The 27,405-nt window shown below is 35.9% G+C and overlaps 2 protein-coding genes across 9 annotated transcripts in view; both read right to left on the bottom strand.

The window, feature by feature from the left end:
- Positions 1 to 317: 317 nt before the first annotated feature.
- Positions 318 to 5,950, bottom strand: LOC110797789 (FRIGIDA-like protein 5). 2 transcript variants are annotated; one of them, XM_056838998.1, is made up of 6 exons: positions 5,423 to 5,551; positions 4,852 to 5,285; positions 3,711 to 4,298; positions 2,655 to 3,233; positions 1,275 to 1,865; positions 318 to 988 (listed from the first exon to the last, which is right to left on the bottom strand). In XM_056838998.1, exons 2-6 carry the CDS (start codon positions 5,264 to 5,266, stop codon positions 501 to 503), a joined length of 2,661 nt encoding a protein of 886 aa, XP_056694976.1. In that variant the 5' UTR covers positions 5,267 to 5,285; positions 5,423 to 5,551; the 3' UTR covers positions 318 to 500. The 2 variants fall into 2 exon arrangements, with proteins under 2 accessions (XP_056694976.1, XP_021858596.2); XM_022002904.2 differs by having other exon boundaries at positions 4,852 to 5,950.
- Positions 5,951 to 8,366: 2,416 nt separating this feature from the next.
- LOC110797787 (eIF-2-alpha kinase GCN2) overlaps positions 8,367 to 27,405 on the bottom strand; it is a 33,928-nt gene continuing 14,889 nt past the window's right edge. For 4 of the 7 annotated variants that reach the window (XM_056838993.1, XM_056838994.1, XM_056838996.1 and 1 more), the window contains 24 exons: positions 26,284 to 26,421; positions 26,102 to 26,188; positions 25,918 to 26,004; positions 25,694 to 25,805; positions 24,909 to 25,026; positions 24,500 to 24,554; positions 23,210 to 23,379; positions 21,824 to 22,008; positions 20,904 to 21,052; positions 20,535 to 20,784; positions 18,681 to 18,939; positions 18,501 to 18,597; positions 18,189 to 18,269; positions 18,015 to 18,071; positions 16,820 to 16,951; positions 16,655 to 16,738; positions 14,234 to 14,342; positions 14,018 to 14,154; positions 11,676 to 11,780; positions 9,861 to 9,958; positions 9,559 to 9,661; positions 9,355 to 9,477; positions 8,945 to 9,126; positions 8,367 to 8,657 (listed from right to left, as the gene is read on the bottom strand). In XM_056838993.1, the coding sequence (XP_056694971.1) occupies positions 9,016 to 9,126; positions 9,355 to 9,477; positions 9,559 to 9,661; positions 9,861 to 9,958; positions 11,676 to 11,780; positions 14,018 to 14,154; positions 14,234 to 14,342; positions 16,655 to 16,738; positions 16,820 to 16,951; positions 18,015 to 18,071; positions 18,189 to 18,269; positions 18,501 to 18,597; positions 18,681 to 18,939; positions 20,535 to 20,784; positions 20,904 to 21,052; positions 21,824 to 22,008; positions 23,210 to 23,379; positions 24,500 to 24,554; positions 24,909 to 25,026; positions 25,694 to 25,805; positions 25,918 to 26,004; positions 26,102 to 26,188; positions 26,284 to 26,421 (2,847 nt within the window). In that variant the 3' untranslated portion in view covers positions 8,367 to 8,657; positions 8,945 to 9,015. The remainder of the gene's footprint in view (positions 8,658 to 8,944; positions 9,127 to 9,354; positions 9,478 to 9,558; positions 9,662 to 9,860; positions 9,959 to 11,675; positions 11,781 to 14,017; positions 14,155 to 14,233; positions 14,343 to 16,654; positions 16,739 to 16,819; positions 16,952 to 18,014; positions 18,072 to 18,188; positions 18,270 to 18,500; positions 18,598 to 18,680; positions 18,940 to 20,534; positions 20,785 to 20,903; positions 21,053 to 21,823; positions 22,009 to 23,209; positions 23,380 to 24,499; positions 24,555 to 24,908; positions 25,027 to 25,693; positions 25,806 to 25,917; positions 26,005 to 26,101; positions 26,189 to 26,283; positions 26,422 to 27,405) is intronic. The other 3 variants (XM_056838995.1, XM_022002901.2, XM_022002902.2) reach the window with 3 other exon arrangements.

The following is a 27,405-nucleotide window of genomic DNA, read 5'->3' as shown; positions in this document are numbered from 1 at the left end:
GGCCATAGACGGGTTTTCGTGTTTGGGCTGTGATTTGTTGAGGTATCATTATCCCTTTATACGTGATCATAATCAAGCTATGATGCTATTCAAACAAGTTCAACGTAACGAGAGTGAAAGTAAAGATGGAATTGTTCCTTGAAATCATAAATTACTCAAAGTTGGAATCAGATGGGCAAAAAATGCTGAAACCATGCTGTAACTCTTGGCTTATGACAAATCCATCATTAAGCTCAGTCTGCATTACCTCGTTCAGAGTTCACGAGATTTGCCAAGTATTTGCTGCTATATTTGATATTTCCATTTGGGATTACAGATTGGCACTTAGAATAAAATAATTACTTAACAAAGCTTTATACCAATAAGAACATCATGGGGGTGTCACCCATTTACAAAAGCACAGCTTGAGCAAAAACTCAGAGAGTGTCGCCATTTACAAATCGGAAGGCTAGCAAAAAAAACTATCTAATTACTGTACAAAAGCAAAAACCAACCTTCAGTTAGTTCACGTTGGAGGCCTCGGGAACAGATACATTGGGTGAAACAGATTCTTCAACAGTGTCAGTACGAGGACGCTTTTCTTGACTGCATCCCTGTAGCAGATGAGTTTGGTCAGCACAAGGAGCAGTTGGAGCAGACCTTTTCTGCTTTCTTGATTTCTTCTTTTCCAGCTTTGAGGATTTTCTTTCTTCCTTCTCTAGCTCAAGTTGCCTAATGCGTTGTAGGGGTGAGTACTCAGAATCTAAGTTGAAATCGTAAATGCATCTGATTACATTTTGTAGTGCACTTATTTGCTTCTTTGCACATTTGTTCTGAGCCTTAACCGAATTATTGAATTTCTTACACATCTCCAATGCAGCTGCCTCGGTGTATGCCAAGTATGCTTTCAGTAGAGGGTCTGGAGGGAACTTACCAACAAGATTAAATGCACATATATAGCGAACAGCCTCAAGCCGCTTTTTCTCCTTAATAAGAGATTGAATATGATCTGTACATCAACAAAACCCCACAAATTTAGCTAAACAGTTCGTTGAACAATGTAATCAAATAGATAGCATTTTACAGTTATATGGAATGCCGCTTGGTACATGTACTCAGTCATATCCTCATTACTCAGTCATATCACATATGCATGCTCAATACTTGATGGCTATAAAAGAAGAAGAGAAACAAGGTGGTACTGGTAGCTAAATATGTTGATTGCCAACATTAAGGATAATACATAAGCTAGTTAGAACTTATTTAAGGTCAGCAAAGAGTGAGGGTCAAATTACCTGGAATCTTTGCTTCCAAACCCAGAGCACGGCATAAACCAGGAATTTGTTCAAATCCATAGATATCACCCTTATCACAGAATATATCGAATAGTGAAAGAATTTCATCTGCTTGAAAGGAACTCGACAATCTGTAGGCAGCTAAGAACTTCAAAAAGCCAAAAACAATAAAGGGATTGGTACTCTCCATTGCTAATCTAGCCTTCCAACAAGCTGCAAAGTTCATGATTTCTTCTTTCAGCACATAATTAATACGTGGTGAGAGTTTCATCAATTGCTCTAACAAAAAACTGCAACATGAAATGTTCGTGTCGTCCTGAAATTCATTCAGTTCTAGATAGAAATCCTGCACTACATTATAAACAAGATTTGCTGGATCTGAAGCACTTCGAAGACAATCCAAAACTTTTTCATGGTATAGCTTCAGGTCCTTTACATGCTTCATTAAAAATGATTTCAACCCATTTGCATCCATTCCCTTGCATAAAGTGCAAAGCTCAATGGAAGGATCCGTGGATGGTGAAACAAACACATTCTTTACAGGTGGAGTATATGGCTCTGCTTTCTGAGCTTGTGATGCCACACTGCTCACTAGCAAGTGAACAATAAGTATTAGACAGGCTATGATGCTTAAGATACATACTAACCTTTTTGAAAATCTAGAGAAAGAAACAATGCAGAGACCAGGTTACTTAAGAAAATCTAATTTGTTAAATTAGGCCAAAAATTTACCATTTTCATGTTAATTCGCCCTGTTAGAGTTCGTGGACAATAAGGGAATAAAGTAACACTGATCTAAGCTAAAATATGGGAGCACAGCATCCAAGAATTGAAAAGCCTTGTCTAATTTTAAGTTGAAAAACAGAGTATAAAAGACACAGAAAGATATAACAAGGAGCAAGGAGACTAGAATTATGAATTATCGTATACTCTACAAAACCCCAATGCCCAATTCAATGTGATCTACCTTCAAACCAACTATAATGTCAACAAACTTCCACCCCATGCTAACATATGATCATGAACAAAACACACCAAGAAAATCATGCATTTCACCTAGAATATGGTACATAAAACCCCAATGCCCTATTCAATGTGATCTACCTTCAAACCAACTATAATGTCAACAAACTTCCACCCCATGCTAACATATGATCATGAACAAAACACACCAAGAAAATCATGCATTTCACCTAGAATATGGTACATAAAACCCCAATGCCCTATTCAATGTGATCTACCTTCAAACCAGCTATAATGTCAACAAACTTCCACCCCATGCTAACATATGATCATGAACAAAACACACCAAGGAAATCATGCATTTCACCTAGAATATGGTACATAAAACTACAACGCAATAAATAATCAGGAACTCACCACCACACTTTTGTAAAAAACCAAGTCTAGAATGTAGTTCACCCACCACTTTATGCTGCTGAACAACCACAAAGAGACTCCCGAATTCATCCTTTTCGAAATCATACCACAACCAATATACAGCTACCAGAAGCAAGAATCCCAACACCACCATGTAACTCCCACCCTCTGCTCTCATTTTCTTCCTCCACACAATAGCCAACGCCCTCGCCTCCTCTCTCAACGCCTTCTTGATTTCAGGCTTCAATTCCATTAACTGCTCCAGCAAGAGTACACAGCTACTCCTAACAACATCCCCTTCATACTCCATATTATCCTTCTTCAAATGTGGATGGAAAAACCCTTCCATGGCATCTAGTACAAGTTTTGCTGGATCACTCGATAACTTAAGTGCACTCTGAACCTCTTCAACCATGAAAGTTTGCTCATCAATCCTGTCATTTAAGAACATTTGTAGGGCTTTGCCATCCACCCCCCTGCATAAAGCACAAAGCTCAATGGCAGGATCCGTGGATGGTACCTTCTGTACAGGTGGAGTATAGGGCTCATTTTCCTGAGCTTGTGATGACTTGCTGCTCACTAACAAGGGAAACAAAAGCATTAGACAGGCATCGACGCTATAAATAAACAAGTACTAACATATTAGAAAATCTAGCATTTATAACACCGGCCAATTGGAGAGAAACAAACAATTCAGGGGCCTGTTTACTTAAGGTAAAGGAAGTTTTTGTTTGCCAAACCTGCTATGAAATATAATTACGACTATTATGTAGTCTAAGCTGAAAAATCGGGTATGAAAGATATGAAAAAGATAATAACAACTTCTCCCTTCTTTAGGAGAATAGAGACAGGAGCAAAGGAGATTACAGTTCTCATATACTCTACAAAACCCCAATTCCCACCTTCAAATGTAAACTACTTTTAGACCACTTATAATGTTAACACTTCAAACCAAGCCAATATATTTTCATGAAAAAAACAAGCCAAGAAAATCACGTGTTTCATCTAGACTATAAGGTTTATGAAAGGTGAAAACTCCAATGATCAGAAACTCACCACCACACTTTTGCAGAAATCCAAGTCTAGAATGTAGTTCACCCACTACTCTATGTTGCCGAACAATCTCACAGAGACTCCCGATTTCTTCCGTGTCGAAATCCCACCACAGCAAATAAACAGCCACCAAAAGCAAGAATCCCAATACCACCATGTAATTCCCACTCTCCGCCCTCATTTTCTCCCTCCAAATGCCGGCCAACGCCTTGGCCTCCTCTCTCACCGCCTTTGTTATTTCAGGCTTCAGTTCCATCAGCTGCTCTAGCAACAGTACACAACTACTCCTGACAACAATTCCTTCACACTTCATATTATCCTTCTTCAAATGTGGATGGAAAAAACCTTCCAAGGCATCCAGTACCAATTTTGCAGGATCACTCGATAACTTGAGCGCACTCTGAACCTCTTCACCCATGGAAGTTTGCTCATTGATCCTATCATTCAAGAAAATTTGTAGGGTTTTTCCATCCATCCCCTTGCATAAAGTGCAAAGGTCAATGGAAGGATCCATGGATGGTGAAACAAACACATTCTTTCCAGGTGGAGAACATGGCTCATTTTTCTGAGCTTGTGATGCCCTGCTGCTCACTAGCAAGTGAAACATAATTATTAGTAGACAGGCATTAGAGCTCTAAAAAAAAGTAGTAAAATGTTAGAAAATCTAGCAGTTACTTCAGCAGCCAGTTGGTGACAAAGAAACTATACAATGTCCTGTTTACTTGAAGGTAAAGGCAGTTTTGTTTGTGAAACCGGCTATATCCAACACATATTTGTCGTCTAAGCTAAAAAATGGGAGTACAACACCTAAGTAGATAACAAGCTCGGTCTAATGTAAGCTGTAAAATCAGGTGTGAAAGATGCGAAAACACATTAACTTCTCCCTTCTTTAGGATAATAAGGACAGGAGCAAGAGATTACATTCTCGAATAATTTACAAAACCCCAATTCCCAACTTCAATGTAAACTGCCTTAAACCAACTGTGCTATCAACAAACTTCCAGATATGCCAAAATATGGTTATGAACAAAACACAACAAGAAAATCATGCATTTCGTCCAGACTATAGTCCAAATACTATAATGCAATAAAAAAAAAAAGCAGAATTTAAGAAAGGTGAAAACTTCAATGATCAGCAACTCACCACCACACTTTTGCAGAAACCCAAGTCTAGACTGTAGTTCACCCACCACTCTATGCTGCTGAACATCCTCACAGAGAATCCTGATTTCTTCCTTGTCGAAATCCCACCACAACAAATAAACAGCCACCAAAAGCAAGAATCCCAATACCACCATGTAATTCCCACTCTCCAGCCTCATTTTCTCCCTCCACACACCAGCCAACGTCCTCGCTTCCTCTTTCACGGCCTTCTTGATTTTAGGCTTCAATTCCAGTAACTGCTCCAGCAAAAGTACGCAACTACTCCTAACAACATTTCCTTCATACTCCCAACTACCCTTCCTCAAATGTGGCCGAAAAAACCCTTCCATAGCATCTAATACCAGTTTCGCAGGATCGCTTGATAACTTAAGCGCACTCTTAACCTCTTCACTCATAAATTCATGTTCATCAACCCTATCATTCAAAAACATTTGTAGGGTTTTGCCATCCATTGTAACAAACAGCTTAATAGAAGCATCTGAATTACTACAATCTCCTCTAAATTCAATTGAAGGTTCAATTTTAACAACTACATTACCAGTTTCGCTTACCTTCATCCCTAAAGTTTTGCATCGATCGCAGACGAACTTTTCGGTGGAATTGAGTTGATATTCTTTAAATTCAACTTCTTTCTGACGAGTTTCGATGAACTTCTGAAGCGAATTGAGGCGTTGCTCTTTTAATTCGAGCTCTTTGAAACGAGTTTGAAGTGAATTTTGGATATTTCCCAAGGAATTTTGTAGGGTTTTCCATTGCTGTGAGAACTGAGATTGGAGAGAAAGAAAACTATTGCTAATTTGATGAATTTGAGATTCAGCAAGTTTGATTTCAGAGTAGAGTTGTTGGGACGAAGCCATCGTAATTTGATTGATGATAAAGGAACTAAAAGTCTAAAACCTAAAAAGTTTTCCCGCCTTCCTTCTTCAGTTCTTCCTCACTCAAATCTTCTTTCTTAAAACAGTAAAACCTACTTTCATTTACGGAGTATCATACTAGCTGAAGGGTGATTCTAATCAATACTCTGTAACAGTTTTATTTACTAGACTAGGTTAACACCCGTGCAATGCACAGTTTGTTTGAAACTTTTTTTCCCTCATTTTAATGCAACAAAAACTACGAATAACAAAGCTACATAATAAATAATGTGTCATATGTACTCTATAACAGAGAATAAATTAATGCAATTTACGCATTTTCGACAAAAGAGAAAAAAGAAATGGAAGGAAGGAGATCAGAGGTTAATAATGCTAATTCTAATTTTCAATACGGAGTAATAAGGGAGAAAGAGAGATGGAGAGTGGTGGTGCAAGATTTATTTTAGAATTTGAAAAGCGTGTAAATTAAATTCTAACCCATCTTAATAATTAATTGAATGCAAAAACATAGATTAATGGCATCATCTTTATATTTTGGAGAGAATTTTTTTCTTGTGAGGCTGCCATGTGGACAGTAATGACCTCAGCAGTTATTACTTTAGTAATAGTTATAGATTTGATCCAGTGCACACACGAATTATGATCATTTTTTTATACAAAATATTTAACTAAATATTCCCAAACTACTGCATAATTATAATTTTTTTAAACATACTCATTTAAATTTATTCATCTAATATTCATTTTATATATGTGTAATTATGCTAATTTGACCGACATATCGAGTGAATATATTTTCCATTATTAATATACCGATTTGACTAAAATATTATAAAAAAGTATTTAGCAAAATGATTCTTACGCGGTACCTATTATTAACATAATTTATAAATTAATATTTTTTTCCATACACAGATAGTTTATAAAAAGTCTAGAGAATAAAATAAAATAAAATAAGATATATATTTTAGGAAAATGTTTTAGGAGGGAAAATTTTACACCAGGAAGTGACATGTGTCATTTCTGGTGTCTGACTTAGTATAAAGTAATAGATGAACGGTATAAATCATATTCCGAAAAACTTTCAACTGGGACTAAGGTGTTCATTTAGGCTATGTTTTTTCAATCATTTTACGTTGTTTAGTTGGGCAAGGGATAAAAAACAAATTTCCATAACTCTCTTAAAGGTGGAAAAACATTTTCCATTTGAAAGGGAAGGAACCACTTTTCCTCCTTTCCTCTTTACCTCCCTCTCATTTCTTTCCCTCAATCTTCACCATCTTCCCCCCATTTTCCTTTAAGGAACCAAACAAAGGAAAACTAGGTTAAAATTGTGTTTTCTCTTAGAAAATGGTTTCCATGGAAAACCATTTTAGAATGAAAACGTTTTACACCAAACCAAGCGGAAAAACCATTTTACAATGAAAACGTTTTACACCAAACCAAACGGAGCCTAAAGCCTCTTCATTAGAGTAAGATTAGTGCTAGTATGAGCAAAACCCTCATCGAATACTAAGGCCCCATCATTTCAGTGCGTGGGTATGACAAAAGTTTGAGCAAAAGTCTTGGGATATCAAGAATCTATTTGAAACGATTAAATAATAACTTCTATCTCAATTTTACTCTAGACTCTTACTGTCTTAAAACAACAATATAGAGCTTACAAAGGAATGAAAATTTTGCTTATTAGTAAGGATAATTTTGCTTACGAAAATTTTGCTTGCAGGCAACTTACATCTAAATCAAGATGGGAAGTAGAGATGATGCATTGTTATCGCGAAGGAAATAGGGCCGCAGATTGTTTGGCCAACCAAGGTGTTCCAGAACAACAAAATTGAGTTGATTCAAGTCACTCCTTTAAATTTAGGTCGTATTTTACATGATGATATTGTAGGTGTGGCTATGTCACGTTTTATTCCTCCGTAGTATTTTTTGTTTTAGGTTATTTCTTTTCGAGGCATACCTCTCGTTTTGCATAAAAAAAAATGTATACCAATATACCATCTACAATATTTAGAAAGCAAGAAATGGAGGTTAAACATTACTCCATCCATTCCTACATAAGTGGTCATGTTTCTATTTATGGACATATACTTTTTTCACTTTTTCATAAATCATGATTGTTTTGTTCTTACACATTTTACCACTTTTCCATCTCCACATCTACTTTTAGTTATACTTTATCAATAAACAATTATCCACTTTATCACTCCTCCAAAAAAACACTCTCAATCATTTTTCTTACACACTTTTCAATTTTCTTAACTATCGTAAATTCCTCCAAACAAGATACTTATTTAGAAACAGAAGGAGAACATACAATAGTAATTTGGTTAGGCTTGTTTAGCCTAGTTTTGGTTTCAGGTTTGTGGGTTTTACAACTCACAAAGGTCCTTCCTAAAGTGTGTAATTCTCCTATTTTCTCCATCACAGTGTACAAAGACTTAACATATAGGAGCTGGTTTTGATCCATGCCATTCGACCTTAACAAGTAGCCCATAAAGATGCATCAAAGCCGGTCGGCATGGCATGAAAATACAGAAAGCAACCAATTGTTGTAGCCCTAGCCTAATAGCCATGACTATTTAGGTGAGGTTTGGGCTATGCAATCCTGCTCCAATGGCAGTATAAACTGAGAACCCTTTTTTGAAAAATATAATATTCACAGTGATTTCTTAAGAACCTGGAAGTCTGTGACTATATATAGTACATTGCTTGATGAACGATTGAACGCATATTTACAAGTATAAATGAATAGAGAAATTGTAACCAGTACGAAACCTATTGAATTCATTGTCAAAATTTGTAGCAGATGCGCAACATGGTATGAAGGTAAAAATTGCTATTGTTACGAAGCTCAGAAATGTCCACCGGAGTACAATCTTTAGCAGCGCAAAGAGGCGAGCATGACCTACAAAAGTAGTATATTATCACTTGAGTTACACCAACAATGTAATATGTCAGAAAATAAAATTTGATCTCATGTGTCCTTAAAAAAGATTTGGGGAACAAACAAATACCTGTCATACTTGTACAATAAAGGATCTTTACATCAAGAATTATTATCACTTGTTTTTCTATTAGGGGATATTTACCATATTTTTCTTTCTAATTTAGTCTCTTCTGAAAGTAACCATTTATAACTCAAAATCAAAATGAGAAACATTATGCAAGGGAATAACCTCTTTTACGGTTTACCTTTAGCTCATTCCGAACAGTCTCAACTCCCATGTTGATAACTACTGGGAATGGACAGTGATCGGCATACTTCAAAAGAAACCTGAAAGACTCCTAAATTGAGATGTCATTGCGTTCAAAAGAAATCTGACAAGATGTTCTCTTTCAACTTCTTTCTCCTTCTTGAGTTCGAGATGACGGACCTGAAAATATTCACATAAATCTTAGTCGCTATCAAAGAATATTCTTAATCTTACTGGAAGCTGATCACTGTCCTAGATGTGGGGAATCCCAAGTGCTTGAGATAATAAACTAGAAATTCGAAACTTTATCCTCACCTTTTATGCAATTATAATTACAAACATTAATACTATGGAAGTAGGGGGGAAATTCAATACTGACATGAAGAATTATAATAATAGCCACCTAACCTTTACAGTATCTTTTTGAGAAACTCCAGAATCAGTAATTACGACAAGCCACTTGATATCATGCTCGTTTGCATATTCATATTGCTCGGTAAAGCTTGGATCAGATGAAGGCACATACTCTGCCTAAAAATCACAAAAAATATTGTAAAAGCAGTGCACAAGCTAGTCACATCATCGGGTTCTTCCACAGTATTGCTTTCGTACCTTGATATTGGCTTCCCATAGTTCTACCACAATCTCCATGCGCTCTTCCAATAAACCCCCACCTCCCTTTGAGCATACCAGAACACTTGCATAAGCCTCACTTCTGCACAAAATGTAAATTTCATCATACAGGAAGGCAAGTATAAGTTTGCTGATATTCTGATGTCATAGCGCATATATCAGCCAATTAGCCAAGCAACAATAGCCAAGAAAAGAAAAGCGTTAACCAATCTGATGGCATAAAATGGAACACAAATTAAAAAATAATTTAAAAATTGCCGTTAAGTATAGTGATAGTAAACCTGATAGGCTTGATATGCACACAAGAATGTTGAATAATTGTTTCCAGTGCAAGACTGGTCCCAACAGCACCAGGTGGAGATGATCTCTGAGATGATCTCTGGAAATGCATATGTCAGTGCAAGGTAATAATAATAACATAAAAATAGTAAGGAACTGTAGAGGCAGTAACATGAGATCTAAGGAAACAAAGAAGAGAAACTTTTGAACCTTCTATCTGCGTCGAAAAGTAATTTCAGCAACAATTACTAAAATACTTACGGGATTAACAAACTTAGTTCACTAAAACAGTGTCAGGCAATCTAGATTCTAGATAATATTTTTATAACACAAATACATAAATAAATACCTACTCCCTCTCCTACACTGTGTAATGGCTAGCTATCTTCGGAGAAGACTCTTTGCGGGGTATAAAGAGAGTTGGGTGTGCTAGGACAAAGTGACTTTGTTAGCTTCTTTATGGGCTAAAGTGGTTGCGGATTTTCAATATTATTTTCTAGGGAAGATACGGAGGAATTGGCTAATCTGTAACTTCATTACAGTTTCTTTGTGAGGACACCTTGTGCTCCTTATGTATTCCCCTTTCTGAGTTTTCACATTTTCCCAAATTCCCAATAATTCATTGTTGAATATATTACATGATTTTACTAGAAGACCTTTTATAAGTCCCACATTCTCCCCGATCCCCATCAACAGCATATTGCTTTCTTATGACTTTCCTATTGCTTGAGGACTTCAAGAATTCAATAGCTAATACTCCCTCCCTCCCGGAAATAATAATCGCACCGTTTTGACTTTTTGCACTATTCACATACTTACTTCGACCCTATTTTATTTCTAGTATATGAAAACAAATGTTAGTATATAATATGTAGTTAAAAATATTGGTGGTCAAAGTTGTGCATTGGCAAGCGTGTCCAGTCAAAACGGTGCGACTATTCCGGGACGGAGGGAGTAGATATTAGCAATTATATATCATTATCATCGTCCGGCACGTCCTTGTCCATGCATACATTTTAAGGTTTTATCGTCATGATTGTCCACCATCCATCAATACAATTTCAAAATTTGATGTGACCGAACTCCAGAAGTCGCTAGATTGCATAAAAGTTGTCCATAATTTAGCAAGGAACAGTGGGTGATTGTGAACTTCTCAAGTGCAAGAATTCCTCTTATAGGTTCTATGTTATTAGGCGAATTACTTTTCTCCATTAAAGCCTTAGCTACATCAAAAACGTCTATCATGCTATTAGTACCATGTACAACCTTCTTTTCTTCTAGTTATTTAATAAACCTTTTTACAGAAATGAAATTTTTTAACTTATCATGGAAAGTTTCATATAAAGAATAATAATGCCTATTTAAGAGTTAAGAATTAAGAGCGAGTCCCAGCATCAGAGCTACAACTACAAAATTCTAGTATATGCAATTATGGATTACTGCGGTTTGAGACTTCAAGTAGAGCTCCCTGTCTTGTTGTAATTGTCTCAGTTTCCACTTTGGTTTTATCATAAATGATCCTCTTAGTTAATTTAATGTTCGTTACACATAGTTGAACATTTATACCTTGTATGGTTAACAGCTGCAACTAGAAGGAAATGATTAATAATAGTGGTACTTTGCGGATAAGCTTTCTTTTGACATCAAGTAGATATGTAATAAATATCAGTTTTGAAGTTCTTTACAACAAAGAAACTAACAGAAGGATAAAGATGCATTTTCCCCCTATTTTCCAAATCAATTTTGTCAATAGTATATGAATGTTAGGTCAAAAGTATGAAGAGTGCATAGGATATGGTGTAATATAAGAAACTTACATGTTCACGCTCCCAAATCTGATGCAGCAAATAGTCATACCGACCACCTACAGCCAGTAAGGTTCCATCAATTGGTGATCCAGGAGACTCATTTCTCAAGTATACCTACCATGATAGAGTTAGTAATTTGTTATTGGCTGACTTATTCCACATCATAATGACAAACATAAACTAAAACAAGGCTTGAATAAATGCTTAAATACAGGTGCCAAGTGATATTAGACTGCTTGTTGTAAATAAAGAAACAGACTTTTTTTTACCATACCAATTAGTTTTACCGGGTCACCAAAGGAGTATTAGTTGTCTGTGCAGGTCAGCTTTCTAAAAACAGGTAATTGCAGATCTGATATAAGTCATAAAACTAAGGTCAAAGTGTAGGCCAGATTTACTTTGGTAAGTCACTCAAGGCCCTAACACTCCAGAATCCAGTAACCCAGCTTGTTTGGATTTAGGAGTGGCATGGAGAATCAAATAAGAAATTGGAGGTATTTATAAGATAAAACTAGCCGTTAGTTTCAAACTACAAAAATATGATTGATAACGGGGTTGTTTGGTTAGGAGAGGTTTGAGGGAAAAAGAGCTTTTGGGGTGAATTAGAGGTTTGACCTTTAGAAAAAGCTAATTGGGAGTGCTTGGTTAGGAGAGGATTGGAAGAGAGTTTTGGGGTGAAAAAGCTAATTTTGAAAAAGCTCAATTAGGAGCTTTTTGCAATTAGAGGTTTGAAAAAGTGGATGAAAATGACTATTTTGTCCTACTATGGCCTATAATTACAACCACTATCAACCTTGTTACCTTACATATTTTTCTCCTAAAAACATTACTCACACTTTCTTTTTCATTTCACCATATTTACTAGATTCGTTTTTTGTTGTATAAATTTTATATTAGTACTTTGAAGCAATATATTGCAATCATGCTTAAAATTTCATTAGTGATATTTATCTATTTGAAAAATATATATTATTAAAAAAAATTAAATAAAGAATAATTTTTTTAAAAAAAATAAATTTATTTTATTTAGTCAATATTTATTAGAAAAATATAGAGAGAAAAAAAATGAACACAGTAAAATATTTGTCTAATATTAATAAGAAACAAAGTATGTTAATGTCCTTAATGGTCATTTTACATATTAAACAGCTAACAACTATCAGCTAATTTACCAAACACTTTTACACAAACAGCTAATGCAACCAGCTAGTCAAATCAGCTAATGCAAACAACTAACCGCTAACAGCTAGTCAAACCAGCTAACCGCTCCTAACCAAACAGGGCCATGTATCTTGTCTAAAATAACCACAGACCATCTATATCAAGAATTTACAGCACTGTAGGATTGGACAAATTGATAGAGTTATAACTTTAATCTTAAGGTTTACTTTACAGGGATTAATGCTTCAACAACGTAGCTGTGTTATTAAGGAATGTTCTCTTGTCACAAGTTAGTTGGATAAATCCTTACTACATTCTAACTCTGACCTACTCACCACCACTAATTACTGATCATTATAAAGCAAACACAAAGGTTCAAAATTACCGCTTTACTAATGCCATATAACAAACAAAAAGGAATAAAAGAACGCCACCCATTGTATAGATTGAGAAACAAAACTAAAAGTAGAGTTTTTATTTATTTCACTTCTACAACCTGGCAAATATGCAGATAATTGGTACAACGAACTTGTATACTCAACTAAACAGAAAATTACCTTAATTTTGTATAATATTAGGAAAAAAAAACTTGTAATTGAATGTGTAATGTTGTAGGCGAACATGAACGAGAAGTTAGCTCAGTGTTAGTGAGGAAATTGCATACTCTAATGATTCCCCTGCTGCGGAAAGAAAAGGAGGAGTACTAGTTGTGTTGTTACTAGTGTTGAACACGAGTGTATATTCAGGTGTCACACTTTAGCTTTTGTAAAAAATATAATTTTTGTTCCACGAAGTGTCCAAGTCTCTGAAACTTTGTGAGAGAGTCAAAGTGAAATGAAAATTCCGAAGAAACATAGGCTAATTTGGGCCACAACAGTACAAATGAATCCAACAGTACAAACTTGAGCAACAATTCGGTAAATAGGGGCCTTCAAACTTATTTGGTTCACTTTAATTCTTCTGAATCCAACTAATTTCTTAATTTGGGAAGGAGAGGAAGGGAAATAGGATGAATGTAGCGGAACGCAGAAAATTGGAATAGAGAAAGGATCCTTTCCAGCCCAAGTATCTGCTGAAAACCCCAAACCAGGTCCACTATCAATTTGAAACTTGAGCAAGGGAGGGAAGAAAAAAGTCACATATTACTTACTGTATGAAAAAGATTCTACCTGAAGATTTTTAAGTTATACCTGAAAAAACATATCTCTGTGGTAGTATTCAGTCGGTGGCATAAGGGAATCTATGTATATATGCTTTTCGATTTTCAATACTCTGAGATAGCTCAAGAGGTCAGACAGCTCATCAAGTGCCTTGCGTATAGGTTTATCTACATGAGCAATATAGTCAGTGAGGATAAAAAGTTAATCAAATTCTGCTCAAATTAACTAAATAGTATATTTATCTACCTGCTGGAAGAGCTCCTCTCAATCTGGGCAGAGTCTGGTCTGCATCTCCGCAGAATCTCTGGCCTACAGCCTGCAATCTATCAACAGCTTCTTCAGCCAGGTGAAGTTCCTGAATACATGACAACTTAACATCAGAAAAAGAATGAACTTACAATCTATGAACGGAAAACATCTCCCAAAAACTTTGTCCATTAAGCGTATAAGCAAAACTCAACAAATCAGTTACCCAGGAAACATGTACAGTAGTATCAATGAGTTCCCCAACCCCAACCTCCTAAAATATATTGCAGACCTTCTTTTATGTTACAGAGAAGCTAAATTTCATTACTAAGAAAGCAATATATTATAGAGTGAGAGGACAAAGAATTTTATCAAAGCTAAGAAGAAACTTAAGTAGCAATAAAATCACTCTGTAACCAGACATAAAAATACCCAGGGAGATCCCCATGCATGATCATGTATCTAAAAGACACTAGTGAACACTCTCCCCACATATAAACGATACAGGGTATCCTATTACGAAAACTTCCATCATGCTTCGCCTACCCCATAACCCACATCACAGCCAGAGACATGATTGTCAAACAACATGTTAACCTGTTCTTTTACAAAAATTGATGCAAAATACCAAGCACCACTACCATGCTGATGTGAGGGGAATAGGGCGCGGAGCGAAAAGGATTTTCTAATTGGTTCAAAAAACTAGAATTGCCAGCTTATAATGCTAAAACAAGTTACCTAATTGCGCCCCCCGCCACCCCCCCCCCCCCCCCCCCCCCCCCCCAAATTTCCTAATTTATGGATCATTAGAGGTGTATATTGCAGAAATACACAAACTAGGTATCATTGAATCTCATTCTTTTGCAACCTATTCTACATATTAGAGCATATCTTCAACCAGGTAGCATACCGGACATTCTTTTACAACCCATTCCACATATCAGAGTATACCTTGAACCAGGTAGTATTACCTGCCTCCTCCTCACTAGAACCGAAATCTTTCCTTTTATAAACTAATCTAACAATTTCAACACACTATATACGTTTACTCACATTGCAGCTTGAAAGCGACCCCATGTTACCCTTGCTTTCAAAGTCCATAACAACCTCATCAGCAACAAATGATGAAATTGATCCCTCAGACCCTAACTGCAGGAATAGTACCAAGAAGAGCAAAACTAAACCTAATCGAAAGCATGTTATACTTGCACTTTGTTTGGATAAGAGGAATAGAGAGAAAGGGAGAGATGCAAGCTCCCTTGTCTGGATAAAAGGTTGGGGGAAGGAAGGGGAGGGAGAGGGAGCGATCCATTTTCCTCCCTAATTAATACACACTATCCTTCCAACATTGGGCATATTTGGAGGGAAAATGGAGCTCACCTTTCCCCTCTTCCCCTTCCCTTCTTCTCCCCTCTATCTTGCTATAGAATCACACCGCTAGGCGCAAGCCCATAGTGGTCAAACTCATAGGCTAGGAGCCCTTTACCTTAACTGAGCAATCGTTCTTTGGAACTAAAATGACAAGTATGCAGCTCATGCTTGAACCCACAATCCCACTATCAAAAAGCTCCATAAATACTAACAGAAGAACATCCTGATTCACTCTCCAAGAAAAGAACATTAATGTGACACCATCAGGACCTAATACTTTACTAACCTCCATGCTGAAGTCATCAATCTCATCTCATCAGCTCCATAAATACCAAGAGAAGAACATCCTGATTCACTCTCCAAGAAAAGAATATTAACGTGACACCACTAGGACTCAATACTTTACTAACCTCCGTGCTGAAATCATCGATAGGCTCTCCAAAAACCCTTCAACATACGATGAATGTAATATTTATTCTGTGAAAGTTCACAAAAGGAAGAATTTTTTTTGCAGAGTAGCATGAGTAATCCATCTTGAAACTCGGTAGTCCAGTTCCTAACTGAAAATTCTACCCTTTCTCCCATTGACAACACTATGAAACAAACTTGGACCCTATATATCCCTCTTTAGTCCACCTCAATTTATGGTGGAAACTATGATATTATTTCAAAAAGCCACAAGTTCTCAAATCAACTTGCTAACCTACACCCCAAAACTCCAATCACTCACCCACACTTCCTATTCCATTGATCTCATAAAGGCAGGAATGCATATTTTTCTCTCCGTCATAAACTCCAATTTTCACACAAAAAAGACCCACTAGAACTTGACAACCTATTCTATTCCCCAGTCGTCCACTTATAGTTGTTGTCTATAATATTGCATACGTCCTTTTTACCCAGATGATAATGATCTGAATGCCAAAAGGTGAGGGTTCATAAAGGTAAGGGTCAACCAGCATTAAATCCAGAAGACCAAAAATGTACTACAACCAAGAGACAATCCCCGACGTAGTAATAAACTTTCAACTACAACTATAGTTGTCATACCTGAAGAAGTTGACGCCTGATTAATACCCATTTGGATTTCCGTTCAGAGGATTGAGGAGGCAGACAACCCAGCATAGATAAGATCTTGATTAGGACATCACAAAGCTTTTGTCAGAATTAACAAATATGTGAGCTATATATTATCTATGATGGATAAGAAAATACCTCAGCTACTTTCTGCCGGTGTTGAGCCTTGATTCCTGCCCAAGACCACATAGCATCCAATAGATTACCATGACTCAAATGAATATACAACGAGTCTGGGTTGAAAAACTGCATCAAAATATCGATCGTTGCCTATCCAACAAAAACCAAAGACAACAATGATTCAGAAAACAATGCACGTGAACACACAACAATAATAATGACAACCACCACCACATAACGGGAGTTCCTGATTTAGCTTTAGCAAAAACAATAACACAAAAAAACATAGCCTGCATAGAATATATGCATGTTTTTCTGTTACGGAATTCAGAACTTTGCATTCCACTATCTTGTCTAGCAAAGCTTCTGTTTTAGGAGAAAGATTCATAAGAAAAGATAAATAACCATGGTGCCTATATGATCAACATTATATTTAATGAAAATGTGGGTGAACAAATTTCATTACTCGACTGGGTAAAATATAAAATATATAATTCCTTATTCAAGAAGGCACTCGCCTGATAAATCCGCAGCCATAATTCCTTAATGTATTACTTAGGAATTTTTCATTCCAAGCCTCCTACCAATTGAAGAATTTCCAAGATTCTAGTTAAAAGTCAAGGTGTTTAATAATCAATATACAAACAAAATTATATATCCCTGTATAAAACATCATTTTTATTACTCCGTAGTTGTTTTCTCAGATATTTAATTTCAAGTTCTTAAACAATTTCCCCTCATTATAAATTCATACCATCTTTAGACTCTTTTCAATACAAGGTCAATTAATAACCAAGGAATCTTAGTTCGTACTTCAAGTTCACAAGCCCATCCCTGCCTCATGTGGATATCTCATATCAAATGTGACATTCATGAAACGACATTTATGTTACTTGGACTCTTCATTTCACCTTAAGTACCCGTGTCGGATCCTCGATACTCGGACATGGGTACTGACACTGGACACTTCATTTTGGACCAAAACCATGATATATTTTCATAAAATGATAAAATAGCCGAGTCGGACACTTGGATACGTACTTGTGTCCGACATGGGTACCCGACTCCGAGTAACATACTAACATAGCATGACAAAATGTAGTTATTTTCTCACGAATTTCTTGTTTATCTATGAAAGTTTAATTTGTCTTGAATGCAACATTTAAAAATGCCTGCTCATACCGAATCTAATTAAAGAATATAAAAAATGTACCTTGATAATTTCAGCTTCTGTCAGAGGTGAAACACCTCCTATTATATCAAAATCACCCTATAATTAACAACATTAACAATTTAGGGACTTTATATAAATTTATATACACAGCGAAGAGTGTTACGTAAAATGGGAAAAAATAATCTCATCCAGAGGGAAATATAAAAATATTACCTGAAGGTAGACATTTGGGGGTGAATGACCAATTGCTCTTCTGTAAACTGATGATATCTCATATCTTTTGAAAGACGATTTCTACATGCAATGGATAATCTTATATTTATATCAACATATAAAAAAAATTAAGAAAACAAACAAACGTGTAAGAGAAAAAGAAAACCAAAGCATATACGTAGTACATCATTTTCCTTAACAAAAAAGTTTAATCTTCCCACAAGAAAACTTATGCCTAAAATTTTACTCTTTGAGGTAAGATCACAAATAAGGAAAACAATATAGAATGGAATAATTTCTCATGTCAATTACCTGGTTTACAACCGCCCATTTAACAAAGGGCATGCGTAACTCATGAGAAAGCACAACCATGTCTCCACCTTGAGATAGAAGCTTTATAGCAGTATTTCTTTTCAAGACAACGTTCCAATTTGTAAGTAACTTGAAAGGCACTAAAGATAATTTTATTATAAAAAGGACTAAAAAACAGACCTGCCTGACACTGCAAAATCATCCATCAAACGTAATGTTTTGAGCTTCAAATGCTTTGCACAATGCCGTTTAAACACTTCCCTACTTGCATCTACTACACAATCATGAAGTTCTGTTTCTACGTCTGAATATTGGGCATCTCCCACTGAGTGTTGATGGTGACTACTTCTGGAGGCTAACATTTCTTCATTAAAGACAGCACCCACAACTTTGTCATAAACACTTGTATCCTCTGAGGTCTGCATTGTTCGTAGAAAGCCTGCATATATATTGAAACTTCACTTCAAAATCAAGAAAACCCAGAAAGTCTGCATGCACATTGAACTCTAAAGCCAATGAAGTCACAAGGGTGACGGCAACAACCACTAAGGGTGAATACCCATTGAAGATGATGCATATACAGAGAAATTGTCAAATCCAAAAAGCATAAAAAAAAAAATACAGAATAGAACTCAAGACATCCAAAGCAAATGAAATTGCAACGGGGAAAACAAATCATTAATAGGACTGATATCCTAATTTTCCCAAAAAACAAAGGACGATATCCAGTTTTCAAGGTTCACAATAACTTGTAGTTGGTACAATTGCATAAGCGAACATTATCAATTAAGACTGTAAGAGACTAGATCTAACAAAAAGATACAATGGTTTTCATTCTTAGACATCATGATATAATCATATCACAATTTAATTCCCATGAGGTTATTAGAACTAGTTCCTTAACCCGTGCAATGGGCGAGCTTTTGAATATGAAAACCAAGGCTTAATTAGCCTCATGAGAAACCTTATCAACCAATGCAAAAAAAGGTTAAATTACTACGCATTAAGTTAAACAGAAAAAAATCACCCTCCTAATATTCTTACATAGTTGTCATTTTTTGTCTTTTACGGATGTCCTACAACATTTAGAGTATATATACCAAATAATTAATAATAAGGAACTGAAAAATGGGAATTGTAGGGAATATCACAGCGAAATATTGTTCCCTTAAAAAGATATTTCATTTCCTAAATATGAAAATTATTAGAGGACTGGCAACTGGTAGGGTAAAAAATGAGGGAGATAAACTCTGAATTATGAACATCAAGGTATGTTTTCAGATACCCCTAAATGTTTGCAACTCATTGCTCAATGAGCACAATACTGCTATGGTACTGTTCTAAAGGGACTGGACTTGCAGAAAAAAAATTGTTCCATAGCAACACAATCAGCACTTTAAAACTCAAAGCAACTTCCTTTTTCTTTTTCAATTTTTCCTTCCCCGTCCCAACCTTTCCTGTCCTCTTTTGCTTTCTGAAACAGAATAATATTCGCATGTGTCATCAAATCTTTTCTTTATTTGTTTCATTATAGTAAAAAAAATGTTCATCAAGGGAAAATTGAAAATCTCGTATATAGTTTTAGGTGACAGAGCGAAGTGAAACCACAACAAGAAAGTTGATCAAGCATGTGCAAAAGCAACTTCCTTTTTCTTTTTCAATTTTTCCTTCCTTATACCAACCTTTTCTGTCCTCTTTTCCTTTTTGAAAACTAACATTGTTTGTGTGTGTCATCAAATCTTTCTTTATTTGTATCATTATTGTAAATAGGATGTTCATTAAGCGAAAATTGTAAATCTAGTATACAGTTTTGGATGACATAACGAAGTGATACCACGACAAGAAAGTTGATCAAGCATGCACAAGAGCAAAATACAACAGCCGATACATGAACAGTTTACACTTATGTTTGAAAGTGGAAGCATATGAAGGTGAAAAGTAGCTACGCACATGTACAAATATAATAAAGCTGTTCAGTAAACAGCAACAATAGAAAAAAAATTCACTCAAGGCGTATTTATCTGAATTACTTACTGTCTAAGAGTTCATACTCCATGCGTGGTGGAAATGCGTCTTGAAGTAGTTCGGTAGCAGATGGACGGTCAGCAGGGATAGAAGACAGGAGTCGTCGTAACAAGGAGGCTTGCTCTGAGAACTCAGCAACCCAGGCTGCAGGAAGCTCCCCTTTCTGCTTCAGATCTGAAAGAACAACGTGCCTCTCCATTGCAGTTCCAAACGGATGCCATAATTCGAAAAAAACAACTCCTAAACTATACATATCCGCCTGCAACCATGCCTTACAAAATATTCACATCCACAATGCCAAGGGAACTACAAGTATAGCAATAATAAACACGCTACAATATCAACAGAAATAAATAAATACCAGAAAGAGTTCAACACCTTCTCATCAATCTTCGGCCATCCTTGCTCAATTTCTGGCGCAGTGTAGAAATATGTACCTATTTGACCAGTACCATCAATTGAAACACCTGGCGCATCTGAAGGAAAAACTATGTCTTGTTCTAGCTGTTCAAGCTTCAAGAACTTGGCTGCAATACAGAACTGTTGTCATGGTCCATGGACGAAAAATTTATATCCTAATTATCTGTATTGAGAATTAAAGCGAGAAATTAAACTTACTATACTGGGTTGTAATCTATATTATCACTCTCGCATTGTGCAAGCATGCCAAACAATAGTAGCTATTAAATCTTAGAGACTTCAGATTTGTAGCATTCAACGGCTAAGAACTAAACTACTGAAGGGCTTGCAGGGAAACTCCGTTTCTTGAAAAACCATACTACCAATTCTAAAATAAACTCAGTAACTTAATGTAGTTGCCTCATCATCCACAAGGATGCCTTAGGTTGGCCCTCTCAAAGGGTTTCTTTCCAAATTACCCATCTTCTTTCTGTTACTTTCTAGGATACTTAAATATTTCTAACTTATCGTTTATTATCATTTTTTTAAATCACCTAAAGGTCTTAAACTGTTAGACAGGTCAAATATTCTTCTATCTCAAACCAGTTTTTTTTCTTTGACATGATTAGAGTCAAAAGACACCCAGCAAAGCTTGATCAATAGGATGATAATCTAGTAGTATTCCGTTACTCCATTTCCTCACAATCAACATTAACAGCCAAAATGAAACAGTTAAATACTTCAGGCAATCAGGCCTCGGATCAATATCAGGGCATGCAAAAGTTGTATAATCCACTATCCCCATCACTTTTTCACGCAGACATTTATGAAAGCAGATCACCAAAACAAAGTTCACTCCTGAACCAAAATATATCTTAGTTAAAAAAGTGGAAACATACCAAGGCCAAAATCACCAATTTTAATGTCATTGCGAGCATCAAAGAATATGTTATTTGGCGTCAAGTCACGATGGATGATTCCTTGTCCATGTATGTGTGCCAAACCTTCGACAATTTGGCGAAACAAATGCCAAGCTAAGTCCTTGTCAAAATGACGGTATGAATCAAACAGTTCACGGAGAGTCCTGCACACAAATATTAGGAAAGGAAAAATTAACAGGATATAGAAGAGAGGTAAACAATTATATTTAAATAGTAAACAGGATGCAACCAAAATACATTGGCTAACCACCATAACAGAATAGCTGCAAGATAGCAAGGAAATAAATAAGTATTAAATTCAACTCTAAGGAAAATCGCCACAGATAGAACACTAGAAGACATGCACTTCCTAATACACTAGCCACCTTTTCCTAATACACTCGCCACCAAATTCTCGAATTAATACCTTACCTAAGCTTAGCCCCTAAACATAAACTTCTCAGAATCTTTACCTCTCCGTGGGACACATCAGATATCCCAAGCAAGGACAGTAAAAAGAAAAAGGATAGCAAAGATGCAAAACCTAAAGAACATAGTATCTTTTCCAGCAACAAGGCACCAGGCAATCACGCATCTCCAAAATAATCAAGACGCCATGATTATCAAGGACAAGGAAAATGTATAGATTAGAAGAAAGTCAAGAATGAATCAACACAGTAACGACCACTACAAAGAGAAAAGATAAAGTACAAAAATAGCGCTCGCTTTACCTAAGATTTCATATTTCTTCTTTCAAAGAATATTGTTTGGAAAAAAGTCTAGGACAAGAAAAGGAAAAAAGTGCAATATTACATTTGAGTATCCAAACACAAAACAAACACAACAAAATCTGTACTCCCAAGTCCCAAAGATATGTTCCACAAGAACAAAAAAGAATTTACGTTTGAAGAATATTTCAAAATGAGTCCACAGGAAAGAGAATTATATCATCCAAGAATAGAGCACCCATACATATCCTTTTCAATACATTGATGCTTTTGCAATGGTATTCTATCACACTTTGTCCTAAAGATTATTTCCTCGAAAAGGACCAACACATCTGACATGTTTTTTTCTAATTGGATGAGAAACAGGCTGGTGAACGTTGTATATTGCCACTATTAAGTAGAAAGGAAGATATTCAATGACCATAAAACACGAAGGAACCAAAAGAAATGACAGTGCCCCATAGGAGCTGTAAAGGCCATTTCAAAGTGATATGGTTTAGATCAAAACACATACACAGACAATGATAGTGAAAAAAAGTGCTTCTTAGTACTTATGTTGTTGAAGAGTGGGCATAAGTAAGAACAAAGAATGACAAATCAAGTTAATGGAATGGAACAATCAGATATAAGAGTTAACCTGGGGCAATATTCCATTTGGATGTAAAGATAAGGCGACTCTAACATATCTTCTTGCCCAACAATGTCAGAAAAACTACCAGCATTGCAACTGAAGCTGAAGCTTCTTCCAGTCTTTGAACCAGACATGTTGTCTTCCAGATGTCCGGCAACTCCTGTTTCAATCCATGCCTGGAAATTTGTAGAGAACAATAGAAAGTGCAATGAGAATAATGAAATCAAATTCTAAAGAAAACATTACATATTACTAAAAGAACAACCACATATAAGTATTAGAACTAATATGCAACAATTATGCAAAAATAGAATGAGCACCAAATAGAATGTAATGACAAAGAACCTCACCGATAAAAGAGAGAGGATATTACCAACAAAGAACACAAAGGATTGAATAATAGGAACCATATTATTTAAATATTAGAGGAAAATAATATAAAATGAACAGGCATGTCAGCTGAAATAACAACAAATCCAAAGAATTTTAAAATTTAGTAACAATAAGTCCTGTTGCAAATGTTCCTCCATTATGAGCTGGTCTGCGGCCCAATCTGATGGACCAGTTGCTGTGGCAGAAAGCTCTCTTACAATAATATGGAAGAAAAAGAATGGTAGCAGTTTGTTCAGGAACATTCTGAACCGTGATTTTCGGTGGCACCAGGTATTCTATTTCCCCCTATTTTACAGAACCTATGCAGCAAGGCGATATAAAATCATTTTCGTAAACTGTTTTTCTTTCCCTTGAGAACTACGGCTTCTTAGGAAGAATGATAATTGTTTCGTTGCTTGGATCACTACTTGAACCCCTGTATTTCCTTCTACACATGATAATCTACAGCTCTTTCAGATAGGGCCTTTCAAACGGTCAAGACTAAATACAACTAAGGATTCAGATTTTGACACACGAACAATAAGATTTATACTCAGCTTTTATTTGGAATACCTTCTGCCTGAGAGTTAGAGCTGTTTCTTTCTCGCCAACTTAAGGTTCCTCAAAACTACCAAAATGAAACAAATAATGCATCCAACAAATAACCAAAAACACAAAGACACCTCTAGCTAGTGGGGAATTAAAAAAAATATTAAAATGTTATTTGAAAAATAAGGAACAAACATGTCGTATTTTTTTTATAAAGATTGGCCTTGCCTTCCCACTTCCCATAAAATGGGCCTCGGTCAATAACAAAAACATTTTCACCTCCAAAAACAAACTTTACCGTAACATTATACTTGCATAACACATGGTGTAGAAAGAAAAGACATACAGATACACTACGAATAAAATAATCTCAACCTGATAATAACGAACAACATGTTGATGCTGCAAACGAGCGAGTGTTGCCACTTCCCTACACAACAAATCACGTACATTACACATGACAAAGAACAGTTTTACAAAGAGACTACAAAGACTTTACAAAACAGAGCACTTTTATTCGACAGTATCCATTAACTTGGACACCAATAAAATCCAAATCCTTTTTTAAACAAGAGGACTTTTCTTCAACATATTCTTTCAAGTAATTATTTGAAACTCTCAAAATAAGTTAACTTTCTTTATACTATCAATTCCTCTTCCAATTAAATGATAAATATATAAGAAAAAAAATATGTTAGAGAGGTATATAGAGAAAGAGAAGAAGAACCCAAAACTTGGCAAACTTTCATCAAAGAAGAAGATATCTTGGTAGATGATACAATACCTCAGTATGCGATCATTAACAGGTAGACTTTTGTCCTTTAGACGAATCATTTTAAGAGCATACTGCCTCCCATCAAGCTTGTTTTTGCACAAGACAACATGGCCAAACCCGCCATGACCTATCCCCAAAAGTAGGATTACATAAGACATTGACCAATTGATTTAAATAAATACTCTCTATGCCCTTCGTAAAGCCTAATGTCCTATTTATAGATATAAATATTTTAATGTAACATAGTTAACAACTACAATATACAAGGAGTTTACTAAAAAGGATCAATGAAGAAAATGTTATTCTAAGTGTTTCATTACAGGCTGAGTAATATACCCCGATGGCTTTATGTAAGCGTGTTAGGAGTTGTCTCGTAGGTTAAGAGGGAAAAGGTTTTATTGTATTAGGGATTCTTTAAGCTACGAGTAACATGTTTATTCTTTATCTAGGCAACAAGCCAAATAAGAATAATCAGCATGACGGAATGATGTTTTGGCTTCTGACCCTGTGGCATGCACGCACACACCCAAACATTATATTTATACATGTAATTATGATACATGCAAAAGATAACCGATAAAACAAGCAGCAACAACTCTTAAAACCATGTCAAACCAAGGTAATTGGATATTAGTTCACTGTAATGAACTTGGTTTTAAGATTCTCAGCTATAAAGAAGAGAGTAATACTTAATACTACTTTGATATCATGAAAGGGGGATCTTGTTTAAATTGTTAGTCCTCTAAGCTGCAATCTCAACGGAATACGCTAATCAAATCAGAAACTTTTCTTACCGAGTGATTGTAGCTCCTCAAAGTCATTAAGGTACCGAGAATTTTGGAGAGATGAATCCTGCCCCCCCAAATCTGACACTGGCTCCCAAAACTCAGATATATCTGAAGTAACCTGCAGCAAAATTAAGCATAAGATAATTAGGCAGAAAGATAGAGCCAACCGATTAAAGTACACTGGAGAATGAACCAAAGAAGACATAACAGAGAGAGGAAAATATCAAAACCATATGCTGATGAAAAACATGATCAAAAGTCTTGTTGTAGAGAGTAGGTGAGTTAGTGGCTACATCCCGTGTCCATTCTGATATAATCTGAAAAAATGGCATATAAAATCCTAAGTATTCCGAATAAAAACGCAAATTATGACAATGATTAGCGGCCTTATTCTGTAAAAATATTAATGCATACTCCCAGACTATACAACTCAGATGCTACTTTTGGCAAAGCCTTTGCAAGCGGGCCAGTAGAGCCACAAGCCAGACGGAGAAGATGAGCCTGTTCAAGATGAGGAAAAATTATAAACAGCAAACACTCATAGTCCACAGAAAATGAGGCTATAAGACAACAACAAAAGGACATATGAAAAATACCATGATAAGATCACTTTTGATACTTTGAGATGTTTGACCATCCCTCGAAGACGCGTATGAGGACTTCGAAGACCCGGTTTCTTGATCATCAATGTCATCAAAGGAAGAGAAGGATCCTTCAGAATCGTCCACAGTATCCTGAAAATGCATCAACTACAACATTTATAAAAATGGAACACGGAAGAATAGAACCATAAATCACAAGCCTTGTTTCCCAGGATTTTCAATCACTTGCGTTATTATGTCTCAAAAATTCTAGGGAGATCAAGATATCTTACACAGGAATTAAAAAATTCTTCCAGATGGTTGTCCTAAATATAAATATGTGACATATCATATGAACAAAAAGGTGTATCTTATATAAAGCACAAACCTCCACAAAAGGGTGCGACGATGGGGTACTCCCATTTAAACAACCAATCACGGCCACATAGCTGTGCAACTAGTGGATCGTTATGATCTGGTCACTTGAGTGATCCTTAACAGAACATCCTAGAGGTGGAATACTACCTCCGTTAGGAAATAGTTGTCACTTATTAATTCAAATAACACTCAAATTACACTATCATCATGACAAACTGCCAACCAATTCCAAAAGAAGGGAGCAACTAATACTGACTTGGGTCCCACGGATATAGTACTGTCGCGACATCTATCAATCCAAATCTAAATCAAGCCAAGTGAGCAAAAAAGGTGCCCTTAGTTGGATCCAAGCCGTGAGCCAGAGAAGACATGCTCAAAATAAAGTAACAGAAAAAAGAAACATTGGCAAACTCCCACATTACGAGAAAGGGAAGGCAAAGATATAAAGTCATCTCTGAGGCAATAGGCCAATCACTCGCTAACCTGCTAAGTGGGGAATACTTTGTGCCTAACCAATCATTCAATTAGGGTTTTGGAAACCCACAATACTAAGATTTCCGATAAACACACAATAATTTTGGCACACACATATGGGGTGACATCTATTTGAGACACCACAGTTGAGCATTCAAGCACAAATCGGGTCAAATCAATTTCTCAATACTCCCTATGCTCTCTCCATTTCCTACATTTACTTTAATTTTCTGTCTCCAAAAATTCTCTAATTACCGAATTGAGTGTTGGAAAGGGAATAATACC

The sequence above is a fragment of the Spinacia oleracea genome, chromosome 3, assembly GCF_020520425.1.
Source record: "Spinacia oleracea cultivar Varoflay chromosome 3, BTI_SOV_V1, whole genome shotgun sequence".
NCBI classification, from domain to species: domain Eukaryota; kingdom Viridiplantae; phylum Streptophyta; class Magnoliopsida; order Caryophyllales; family Amaranthaceae; genus Spinacia; species Spinacia oleracea.
The sequence above is the reverse complement of the archived record's forward strand: the minus strand, read 5'-3'. Positions and strand labels throughout refer to the sequence as shown.

Coding starts and splice junctions, on each gene's coding strand:
- LOC110797789 (XM_022002904.2), bottom strand. CDS start 5,728: ATGGCTTCGTCCCAACAACTCTACTCTGAAATCAAACTTGCTGAATCT. Junction 1,866..2,654: donor TTTTTTACAAAAGTGTGGTG/GTGAGTTCCTGA, acceptor TTCACTTGCTAG/TGAGCAGTGTGGCATCACAA. Junction 989..1,274: donor TTTGGAAGCAAAGATTCCAG/GTAATTTGACCC, acceptor GTTGATGTACAG/ATCATATTCAATCTCTTATT.